We start from the raw sequence: 12523 nt of genomic DNA on the forward strand, positions 1-12523 counted from the left end.
TTCCTTTAGTAAAGAATCGATTTTCTTTCATTCTAGAGGCCCGTGTGCCGTGCGATGTCGGTGCTCGTTAAAGAACCAGAGGTGGTCAAAATTATCCAAAATCCTCCACTACGGCATCTCTCATAGCTTCGATCGCATTGGGACATTAATCTCCATGAAACCAAACTAAACCACACCAAACGTAAAGGCGATAAGTGAGTGTAGGGACAGGATTATTAAGGACACGGCTGCCGAAACGGGTGAAATTTTCAGTACAAGCAAGGAGGCGGCGGTATTTGTATTTAGGCATTAAGGGAGGCGAAAGTAGATGGTTTTCTAAGCACATGCACCGACATGGAGTCAAGATGACCACACACCTAAAAGGTTTTACGAAGACACAGAATCCGGAAAGAGGAAAATTATAGACGCCGTACTCTACACTCAGAGGAGACTTTAATCGAAGGTAGCAATGAAGAATGCAGGACAGCAGGCCATATGAAGTTAAGGGACAGTCGCCAAGTTTAACGGAGCCAAAGAATTAGCAGACCGTGCACAAAAGTATAATCAAATGTTCATCTGTGATAAAAAATTCAGCCTAAATAAAAAAGGAAACCCAGATGAGTTTTCAACGAATTTCAAGAACTAGCAGAGAAATTAGGACAAAACTATTAAAGATCACAGTCAATTCAAGGCAAAAACCCGGCCCCAAACAGAGAAAACAAAGGCAGGAAGCAGCGCAATCGACCCGCCCGAGCTTATACCACGGTACGGCTGCACAAGATTCAGTGCGCCACCTCACCTGTGTGCGTACAGTGTTATTATGCGGGTGATTTGGATCATCTCATTTTAGCATACCGGCAATTTAATGTCTAGCATGAGACCCTCCTCGGCAACCTAAGGAGATGGAACGTTCGTTTCGATGACGTTTCTCGCATCGTATACACCGAAGGCTCCCAGATTGAGCGCGATCAATTTTACAATTGCTCTTGAAGTTTTTAGAGAACACTGGGGAGATGGAAAAGTGGTAGAGATGCAATCATTTGAACCAGTGACTCAGGCGGAGCAGTTGCCGACAGGATACTGTAAGGCTAATCCACCGTGTGATGTGTGATGTCAGTGCACGTTAAAGAACCCCTGGTGGTCGAAATTTCCGGAGCCCTCCACTACGGCGTCTCTCATAACCTGAGTTGCTTTGGGACGTTAAACCCCCATATACCAAACCAAACAAATCAATCCACCTGTACATTCACACTACCACTACCACTACAAAGTCTTCTGTAATGCAATCGCTGCAACAACCGACACTGTTTAAAGGTTCCATACGCCTTCGCTTTTCCATATAGTCGAGAAAACGGTCTGTGCGGAAAGATTGGTACGCCGATCAGTACTGAGTCGCACTATTCCGGCTTCCTTCCAATCGCATGTTCGCACTCTTCTAGTGTGATGTTTGTTCTGTCTCCAGAGAAATTTGGCAGAGATACTTAGGACTGCTTACGAGTGGGAACGTAAAAGCACGATACGGGCGCATGACGTAGACGTTTTGTTGCGGTCTGCGAATTGAGTTTGTTATACGGGATCAGTTTTTTTTTCGAAACATGTTTTACTTTATTTGTTTATTAGGGTTTAACGTCCGAAAGCGACCCAGGCTATGAGAGACGCCGTAGTGAAGGGCTCCGGAAATTTCGACCACCTGGGGTTCTTTAACGTGCACTGACATCGCACAGCACACGGGCATCTAGAATTTCCACCCACACGCACACAAGCGCGCTTATGACACCACCCACAACGCTATACGACGAACAAAATAGTGTCGTTAGTGAAGGAAATGGCACAGTAACTGTCTCAGCTCTTGGTGGACACCTCAACCACGCCGTGGCATCACAATTTTGATACGAAACTCTGGGAAGGTTTTAAGTCAAGGTGCATAAGTCGTCGGTTCGAATCCCGGTCGCAAGCTAGTCGCCAACTTGACCAGCACATGCAAGCTATATGCAGTGAGAAACCGTATTACACAACGCGGAGCGCAGTAAGACGAACGGTTGCGTCACAATTTTGGTACCAATATCACTACAAGAGTGGCGCCACATAAAGGTCCGCCAGTGGTGGGCATTTATAAACAACAAACAGCATGTATAGGATTGTATGCGTCGTACGCCTGCTTGATCACGTCACTCTGTTTCCTTGCAATCGCTGGGATTTCGTGTAACATCTGCGAGTAAACACACTAACGCTACCGGCTTTTCTCGTGTTGGGACTAATAATGTTTTTGCTTTAAAAAAACACTGTTCAGTGAGAGGACAGATGGAGGTGGGCCGGCAGGAACGTGAGCCTAGGACAACATTCACAGAACAAAAAGGTGGTGCTTGCATTTCGCATGTCCAACCATGCTCTCCTATATATCGCGTTTTAACGCACATATATGCGGTGAACGTGAACGTAGCAGTGTTTCAGGTGGCGTGTTTCTCTCAGCTACACTGCATTACCATTATGCGATACGCTGTGACGGTCATTTTATTATCATTTTGAAGGCTCTTGCATACGCAGGCGAAATTACCTTCCATTTTGAACTCAAATGTAGTTTTTCTTCAGCTCAAGAAGGTAGGCTGTCTATGAATACACTACATCGGCCAGATTTGGTGTAAGGACGGCAGTCATGATGAGCTTATGTAGCCTCGTTCGTAAAATTGATGTAGGAGGTCCTAGTTTATGGCAGTCATTTATGTACTTGTTTCCACTAGTTTCGTTAAGAAATGCATTCTTATTTGATACAGCTTGCGAACATAACCCTGACTTTTCACACGTAGATTTAGTTTGTGATGGCTGCCAGCTTTTATTAAGGGTTACCTTTTCGTCAAATATGGGGTGCATCGCGGGAAAGAAAACACAAAGACGCGCAGCGGGGAGAATTTGGTAGCTTGCTGCATTATTTCCTCCGCTAATTTAAACAAACTCAATGCAATTAATAATTAAAATGTCAATTTTCGGTTGCTACCTGGAAGACCATTGCTTGGAAAATGTTTTCACAGGGGCTACAAAAAATCTCCTTAGGTGTGGCACTACGACTCCAGTCAAGCATTGAAAACTGATACAATATCTGTCAAAAAGTTTTTTAATAGGGGCTAGACGAACTATCCGATGTTTTTCACTGAGTTCTGACAAAAGTTATTCTGAAGGTAGTACTGCGCAAAGCTTGGGTCATAACCTGTTGCGCACTTCTTACAGTAGTGTCTGATATTCTGACGATATTCCACTGCCCTGTATCTCGGGCGAAGAATTTAAGCCCCTCTTTGGGGACAAATAAGTCCAAGCAGAATGGGGTTGTGTTACTGATTGAAAAAATAAGAGCATCCAAGGCAGCACACACGTATTAAATACGGGGATAGAGTAAAGACGTCACTGAGGGGTTGGGGGATCCACTGGGACCATAGCGTTTTTACAGCGATGGTGTCACCTCACAGCGCTGATTTGTCAGCATGCAGTGTCCCCACTAACGACGCCATTTCGGCGCATCACATTGTGCGTTCCAGGCAGCGACGCCACTAGTGACACCTTAGTGACGTCATGCGCACTCTGCCAAGAGGATAATGTATAAACAGTACCTTATTTCTTACAGCAACTAGTTGTCGCTCAATCTCACGTTCCATAGTGGCAGCCCTCGTTTCAGAGCTCATTTCGCGTCCGATGACGAGTGTGCCCTTGTGAGGATAAATTGCCAACTACTACGCAGGCGCAACGGTCGAGGTGCCAACGATAACGGAACAGGACACGGTTTTCTTGGCAGCGAATCACACGGATGTATTCCTCACCAGCTGCTCTCGCGGTGGAGGTGATCCCGTGAAGTCCGACGCGTACTCACAGCAGCCAGCCGGCAAGCTGTGCGTTGCCTTCGGCCAGGAGGAGGGTACGCCAGTTCCAAGCCTCAAATACACTCTGTTCATGCCAACGACCTCTGGCACGACCGGCAAGCTGCTCCGGTCGTTTCCTCTTGGCGGAAGTGAATCGCTGGACCGAAGACTCGGTAAGTGCGCTGCCCGCGTAAGTAGCGGTCGTTTCTGTCAGAGAGAACACTCCCTGACCAGATGCCGCGAGGCTAGCACGAGAACGTCTCGCAGGCCTCCGGCTATACCGACTGAACCCAGGATTGGAGTCAACCCTGAGCTTCAGGGCTTGTCGTCATCTTCGCCTAACACCGTCCACTTCAAGACAAAGGCTTCTTTCCTTGACATCAACTTAGCTCTGCCCTTTCCAGCCTCGGCCGCCTTCTAGCAGTGCACTTTGTAATCGCATCCTCCAAATGGACTCTCTGCCGTGACCCGCTACACTTGCCTTAACGTAGAATCCGCTCGTTTACCCTAAGTGAGCATCCTTTATCTGCTCTCGGCATCAGATACCCACTTCATGTTCATATCTTCTTGGTCTAAGCTTAGATTTCAGTACCTCGTGTTTGTTTCCTGACCTTAACGTTGCACTTTTGATGCCTGACGGCCACCTTCCATAACTCCCCACACCCCCTCCCCCCGACACAGCAGCTCTGTTGCCGGTTAAGACTAAAGAAATTAAAGCTCAGTCATTTAATTTCCTTCCATAGTCCACTACTGACGGAAATTGGCACGAAAGAACCCAGCTTACTCACTGAACGCCTGGAAGAGGCGCAGCTTTTGCTGGCTGGACATGTGCCCAACCTTCTCGTAGTCCTCTTGTAATAAGGCAACGAACGGAAGTCGTAGTTGAAAGGTGATGCCTTGCTAAACCTCGCTACTAAGAAACAAGAAACAGGCTAGATTTCGCCTTTTGACCTCGGTCTCTAACATATCCTGCAATGCAACAGAGGAACCCTAAATAGCTTTTACAAAGTCATCGCGGTATTTGATCGCACAAGGATCGCTACGTGTCGGAGGCAGGGTGCAGCTAGACGCTATTCGTTTGCAGTGGCTTGTTGAGCGTTAAAATGCGGCATAAGCTACACTATGTAAGCGGTTTAAGTACCTCTTTTATTTTACAACCTCTCTGAATTTCGGATGAAAACTTTTTTCTTTTAGTGCAGTGCATCATAGTGCTCATAAGACTATGAAATTGAATCAAACCAGCGAATTCTGGGAGAATAAATCCGAATTAGTATGCACCTACAGTCGTGTTCAGTGCAAATTGAAATGCGCAAAATCTGGCAACATCGTGCACGCAGCAGGGGGCTGTGAATTTCTGTAAACATCGAAAAGTACCATTGCTACCGAAGGCATTTCGCGCGTTACACTTAGCCCGACTTTAATAGAGACATCCTTCGACATAGCGTCTGTGGAGTCCACAGGCATGAACATAAACGCGCAAACGCCTTCTCAATCGCGGTTTTCTAGCGCCATTTCGCTCTCTCCTCCTCTCTTTGAGGACAGCAGGGCAGGCTTACACGACGTCGATATGCGGTGTTGATGCATTATCTGCTGATAAAACCCAGAATATTCCGGTTGATACAGTAGCTGCGAGGTTTGCAGCATATCATCTCGTTTTCAGTAGGAGACGCCAAACCATCGCTGCAAGGCGTACATCCAAGATACCGAACACGTATAGAGGGCACGAGAGGGGTGTGTAAAGACACGGCCTGGCGTGTTCCCGTTTCGAATGCTCCGAACTGTTCGCCGAACTCGTGGACTACGGAACAACCAAAGCTTGTTAGCGTAGATTCTCGGCCTTTTGCAACCGCCTGGCCTGCTTCGAGAGGAACGTCATTTAGGTCCGTGGAACGAAATGCGCGCCTTCGACACTCAAGTCTTCATTCAAGAGTCGTTTTGAGCGTCTTATATCTCGTAATTAAGTTCAGTAGCTTAAGTTAAGGACAACGCAGCGAGCTACGGATAGAAAAAAGAGAGGTGTAACGTTAAGAGACGGAAGCGTGCAGAGTAGGTGAGCGAACAAACGCGGGTTAATGACATCCTAGTCGAAATCAAGAGAAAGAAATGGGCTTCGTTCGACAGGGCATGTAATGCGAACGCAAGATAAGCGCTGGTCCTTAAGGGTAGCGGTGTGGACTCCAAGAGAAAGCAAGGTAGCAGGGGGCGGCAGAAAGTTAGGTGGGTTGATGAGATTCGGAAATTTGCGGTGATACGGTGGCCGTAGCTGGGAAGGGGCAGTGTTAATTGGAGAGACATGGGACAGGCCTTTGCCTTGCAGTGGGCGTCGTCAGGCTGACGATGATGATGATATATTGTAGGCCAATAATTCTTCATTTTGATATTTTACTACTTGACGCCCAGTTAAAGTTCTTCCATTCGTATTTTATTTGTGAATGGCGCCTTTTGGTTTGCAGAAGAGGCAACCAAGCTCCAGTATGCTATCGACCGGACTCACCTGAAACTGCAGCACGAAGCATTCGGTTCTAAAGAAAAGAAATTAAATGTGAGTGAGAAAATGCAGAATATACTTTCTTTCTGTGTGACTAATGCATCTGCGCGAGTCCATATTGTTGAAGGGTGGTTTTTGGCGATCAGATACGTCTGCCGACATTAAAATTTTTGAAAAGATCCATTGCCACCTCAGAGTCATTGGTTGGAGGAATTACAATTTGGAATTTACTGCGCGATTTAGCAGCTACAGAACCTGTGTAGAAGAACTGATAACTGTTCTCAACCTCCATGGTCGTTAATTTTAATTATCTGTTTTTTTTCTGCCACCACTGGTGACGATAGTCATGCAGGCAGGAACGATGTGACAGAGGAAAAAGGAAACGTTCAAAAGCATAGCGGTTACAAAGAAGGCTGGAGCCCATAAGACATAAAAAAATTGGAGGGTGGCCGTTCCGGGAAGCGCACTCGGCGGTCGCTGAAATTAGCAAGACAGTAGACCACCATGCATATTCAGTGCACATAGTTCGTAGCCATAAGGAGCTGCGTAGTGTTCCTAAGACAGCGGACGGAGGTACGCACGTTAAGTAATTCACAACCTCCCGTGGACAAAACTGCGTCTATGCACTCACTAAACGCATCCTTGTCTCAAAAATGCTACCTTTTTGACATTACTCCTACGTCCGTGTGTTTACATGGCGCTTGCGCATTTTTTTTTTTCCTTCTCAGATGACAGTCCAGGCAATGCCGTACTGGATTTTCTCGAGTTTCGACACAAGCTACCGGCCTTCCCTGTTTTACAACATATTCTTTCCCTTTCTAATCCCCCTGGTGCGCCGAATAAATGCCATAGAGCAGGAGTTCAGCTCCGGACTAGCGGTGAGTAGAGCGCAAGACATCTTTTACGACCCTGAAGTTTCCCCTGAGTGAAATAGCCTGTATAGCCTGCCATTAATGTGAAAGGTGGTCTCTAATTGAGCTAACACTTTTCGCAACATTCAGGCAAAAATATATTTTCAGATGAGCTCCTGAACAAAGGTAGCTTCAAAGAGAGTATCGATCTGCAACTGAGCAATAAAAAATGAGAAACGGCGGGTAACTGTGGCGGTGACAGGTGCTGCCGAGCTTGGTATTCCTGAGCTCTATACTCCTCTATCCATCTGTCAAATATAAATATTTTTTTTATATATTCTCTATTTTTCTTTAGATATATATGGTATTGATTTTACTTTTTACCTATTTAATCCTGCAGTACTATCCTTAAATACAACCCTCCTTTTCTTCCAATTGCTTTTTGCTCAAGTCTGCCGTAAATTCATAGGAAGTCATTGCGCCTTTATAGATATCTGGGCGGATATTGCCATCATCTAGTAAACTTGTTTCACTGTCTCTACAGGCCTACCACACACTGTAGATCAGTCATCTTCGTGGTTAAATTTCTACATTTAGCTTCGCCTTCTAAAACACCCTGATCTCGTTGTAGAGAATAAGGTGCTACCTCTTAAGTTCTCGTATATCCATTTCATCCTGATTCTTGTTTTCTATCTTCGATAGAGATATTTAGTGTGCTTTTTCGCCATGGAGCTATTCCAGTTCTCAACCTCGCAGTTCTTATATATCTAGATGCAGGCACTTTTTTCTGTCTCCAGTTTTTTCCGTAGTTAAATTTTCGAGACCTTTTTCGCGGCTATGAGTTAACACACTTTCCGCAGAAGTATTTAAATACCCTAGCTGCGCAGTGTTGTCGTCCAGTATTCCCAGGCGTTTGCACATAAAATTTTACTCCGAACTTAGTGTGCTTCGAAAGATCCCCAGCCCAAGTCCGCCTAAACTGCACGCACCTACTGCTAATCTGCCAACATCTCTCGATTCATTTGTAACATAGACTCAACTTTGCGCTTAGGTACAAAATAGCATTCCAGAAATGAATCTCTGGAACCATCCTTTCTTTCCACATAGCTCACAATACTGCGTACCTGCAGTGCCCCCATACATACCTATGCCTCATAATCGTAGCATATCTGCACCCTTTCTCTCTAGTAGCCATTTCCTGCTTTTTCATGTAAAGCTGCAATTTCTTTATCCATATTTCGAGATAATTGTGCCCCGCCAGCCTGGCCGTCTGAGACCCTTCTGTTTTGAGCACCTGATCTGTGTAATAAAACATCCTCAAGCCTGACTTATTGGCGATAAAGGTAAAATCTAGAACGTCTCCTTCTCCAAAAGCGTGCACAAGAGTTCCTGAAATCTGAGTTCCTGAATATCTTCTGAAGACATTAAACCCTGGAGCCTGTCCTCTCCGACGACTCCGCGCAACCCGCACTAGTGGTTATAACCAAGATTACTATTTCTGGCCTTCCTTTTCTGTTTTTCAATAATATCATGAAAACCAGCGTTCACGACGTACAAGCCTGCAATATTCCTTGTTTACCTCGACTCATGTCCAACATTCTTTTAAAAAATTTTGAATACCGTTGATCCCCTGCCCCAAGCCCTCGTAGAACGGTGGGAGACTCACCCTTCACCGAACCATAAAAGAGGTCTACCTCGAGCTCCGCATCAACAAACACCTTTACCATCCCTGTCATCCATCACTCACGGTGCCGGAGGCTCGCCTTCTTCGGCACGTCCAAATGAATGCAGTCATCACCCCGTGCCGCCTCTTTCTCTATTGCTATCGATCGGACCCTTACTCAGAAGGGTAGTGGATCGGGCTAGTTGGTGCAGATTTGACATTTTTCGAAGTTTACTTCCAACTGTTTATTTCGTAAAACCGCAAGTGCTTTAAACAGTTCTCGAACGCTTTTATGACACGGCAGTGAACTGCACGTGCGAGATTACACAGTAAGGCTACCGAGACTAACAGAACTAAGAAGATAAGTGCACGATTACGTTGATACCCTGAGGAAGGCAAGTTCTTTTTTTGACAATGAAATAGACGGTGAGCTTACACAAGTGCTACCCAGTGATGCTATGTTCTGTGCTTCTATAATCTCTCGGGTTAGTTGATCACGACTACGTCCGATGATATGGCACTGATTTAACAATGGAGTACAATTACGGCACTGACTGCAGTGAATGGCTAGGTTGCTTCCGTAGGAATTTTTAACATTGTTGTTGTGCTGGCGTAGCCGGTCATTGAGACAACAGCCCGTTTGCCCAACATACTTTTTGCCACAAGATAGAGGGATGCAGTACACAACACAGTCTACACAGTCTACGTACGCTGTTTGGTGTTTGATGCCACATAATTGTTTGACAGAAGAGTAGGGTTTCGTCAGCTTGCAAAGTTTGTTTAGCTTGTTAGGGGCCGTGAATACAACTCTAACATCTGCTTTCTGCGCTACCCTTTTCAAGTTGTGGGAAACAGTGTGCACGTAAGGGAGCACAGCAACCTTTTTTCTTTCACTAGACTTATTTGCGATTGGGTCCTTGTTCTTTTAGCGCTTCGAAAAATGTCGGACCCTTACTGTCCCAACTGCCCCTGTATCTATGCGGACCTGGCCCATTGCCTCTTCTATTGCCCGGATGCTCAGCAGTCGGGTTCCTACACCCACGTTCTTTATCCGTCACCACCTGGCTCTACTGCCTTGGCGCAGAAGGGGAGCAAGAACAGCAACTTCTGGTGGCCCAGGCGGTCGACATGCTCGGCATGAAAATTATGGTCAAATAAAGGTCTTGTACTACTAGTACTTGGAAAAAAGTAAGGTACTGTTATGAAACTATTCAAGACAATAGTCCATTCTTCCGATATCTGGCAAAGTTTTTGTCTTGTAGTGTTTCCATCGTTCGCATCGAGCCGTTTCGACTTCCTTAGAAAACTAATGTGGAACGCTTTTGACGATAGCAAGAATATTAAAAAATTCAAGGGGCACTTTGACTGTCTAAAGTTCGTAGATGCGAAAGTGTTTTCCGCACCACTTTGCCTATGTGACACTGGTGACGTCACCACTGGATGACGTCACACATAATTGATGACGAAGTAATGACAAATCACTAATTAATGACTAATTATTGATTAATCACTCAGCACTAATCGACAGCTAATTAATGGCGCTTAAGCTTCGCCTTCAGGACTGGAACGCGACAGCGTGGTGTAGCGCTGCCGGGAGTCCACGGAACGCCACCACCCGTTCGGCGCGATGCCTTGCCCTTTGAACGCAACGCTTTTTGAGGAAAGGAAATGGAGCTGTAATTCTCAGTCGTCTCAGTGGACACCTCAACCGCACCGTACAGGAATGGAGGAAGTTGCAGTGAAAGAAGAGGGGCCGTAATGAAGGAACTGAAAATTGTATTTGAGGAAAGAAATTACGCAGTAACTGTCTCACATACTTCGGCGGACACCCGTCAAAACGCGGACACATCCGTCGACACGGCTGCCGACGCGGACGCATACACGGCTGCCGACACGAATTGCTAACGACAGCATGAGGCATTAAAGGTTTCCGCCTTAATAGCAAAAGCAAGCCTACCGAAAGGAGATCTGGTTTATGGTTTATCCGTGTTTAGCATCCCAAAGCGACTCAGGCTGAGGGACGCTGTAGTGAAGCGCTTCGGAAAGTTTGAGCACCTGAGGTTCTTTAACGTCCACTGACATTGCACAGTAGACTGGCCTCTAGCATTTCGCCTCCATCGAAATGCGATCGCCGCGGCCGGAATGGAACCCGCATCTTTCGAGTCAGCAGCCGAGCGCCATAACCAGTGAGCCACCGCGGCGGTGCGACAGGAGATCGGCGGATATATAGATCATTACAGTGAAATATTGCAGTATATTAAAAATATTCGCTCATAGACTCTTTCCCGTTTAAAAATACTTTGGTCCAGAATTGTTGGGCATGGCTCTCGGACTTCTTATCCCCTCCCATGCAGTAACAACTTAAACATCTCGGTATATTTGCCTTCGCAATTCTATCATTTCATGACCGATACATTCCTGTTTGAATGTGCACCGCAGAAGCTAACGTTGTCGTATGTCCAGATATTTTTTGACATTGGGTAAGCACGAAGAGGCTTGCCATCGAAGCGCCTACCATTTCTGAGCCCGTTCTCAAGTTCTTCCAAGATCTTCTTCATTTCTGTCCATGTCTGCGTTTTTATTTCATAGTCGCTCTACGCTAAGGCTCGCTCATTATGAGGTCCTGCCCTAAGTTCGGAGAATACGAACTGTGCGGGAACTGGGCGTACTATGCCTTTCCGTTTGTAGATTTGGTGAGCATTGTATCTTACGCATTAGTCTGCCGTCAGCCGTGCAGATGAGGGGGCATTGCTTTATTCAGCTTGTTTATGCCAGGGTGGGTTCAGGGATTCGACGAATTTCTTTTCATTCGCAAGGATAGAATTTAGGAGAAAATAACCTCTATAAAATTCGGTTTCAGATTTAGCAAAAGTGCTGCAGGAGCACACGACGGTCTACAGGAATTTTCGGAGATAATTACATGAATCGAAGTAACACGTGTCTCTGGTACAAAACGCTTCAAAATGCTCGAACGTTTGTCGATGGCGATCACCGTCCTGGACAACCGCCAACAAATATAACACAGCAGAAGTTGGCTAGGCTCTCCTTGCAGATCGCAGGGGAACTGTCCAGGATGTCTACGATATTGCAGGACAGTCACACAGAACAGTGTAGGGATAGTTTTGACCATGACTATCCCGAAAATTGGAAGAACAGCTGGCTGCCCCACCGTGACAACGTCCCCGCACTCACCTGCCTTATTATTCAACAGTTTCTGACTATCATAAACATAACAATGATACCACACCTACTCTGTCAGTCCAACACTGCCCCTTGTGACTGTTTCTCCATAAAACAAACAAAACAAACAAACAAACAAACAAATTGGAATAGCCCGACCTCCTCATCTACGCGCTCACATCTGGCGACTTCAACAGAAGTGTGTAATCATGGGAGAAATGCTGAGAGCGGTGTACATACGCTTAAGATTACAGCGTTGGACGAAACAGTGCAAACTAGTTGTTAAGGTTGCTATCTGTTGTTTAAGATCGGATTCCCCGAACATTTATTTACTGATTCGATAGAGTTTGTAATCTGGTGTAGCAGAAAATCTCTCGTCAGCGCCAGCGTCGTAGACTGTGAACCAAAAATACCATAATATCCCCAGAGAAGCGAATTAGTAGGCAGGTGGGCTAGTTAGGTCACGTTACCTTGTGGTGTCCTCTCCCAGGGATCTATGAATGTGAAGTAGAAATTG

General features: G+C 45.9%; 1 protein-coding gene across 1 annotated transcript in view; it reads left to right on the forward strand.

Annotated features, from left to right (window-relative positions):
- The window catches only part of LOC149347102 (phospholipid-transporting ATPase ABCA3-like), a 74833-nt gene that overhangs the window by 900 nt on the left and 61410 nt on the right, over nt 1–12523 (forward strand). Inside the window, exons 2-4 of the mRNA XM_089541491.1 lie at nt 3707–3997; nt 6278–6366; nt 7041–7190. Coding sequence (XP_089397617.1) covers nt 3707–3997; nt 6278–6366; nt 7041–7190 — 530 coding nt within the window. The remainder of the gene's footprint in view (nt 1–3706; nt 3998–6277; nt 6367–7040; nt 7191–12523) is intronic.

The sequence above is a fragment of the Amblyomma mixtum genome, chromosome 4 (genome assembly GCF_055824585.1).
Source record: "Amblyomma mixtum isolate Tamu chromosome 4, ASM5582458v1, whole genome shotgun sequence".
Lineage (NCBI taxonomy): Eukaryota > Metazoa > Arthropoda > Arachnida > Ixodida > Ixodidae > Amblyomma > Amblyomma mixtum.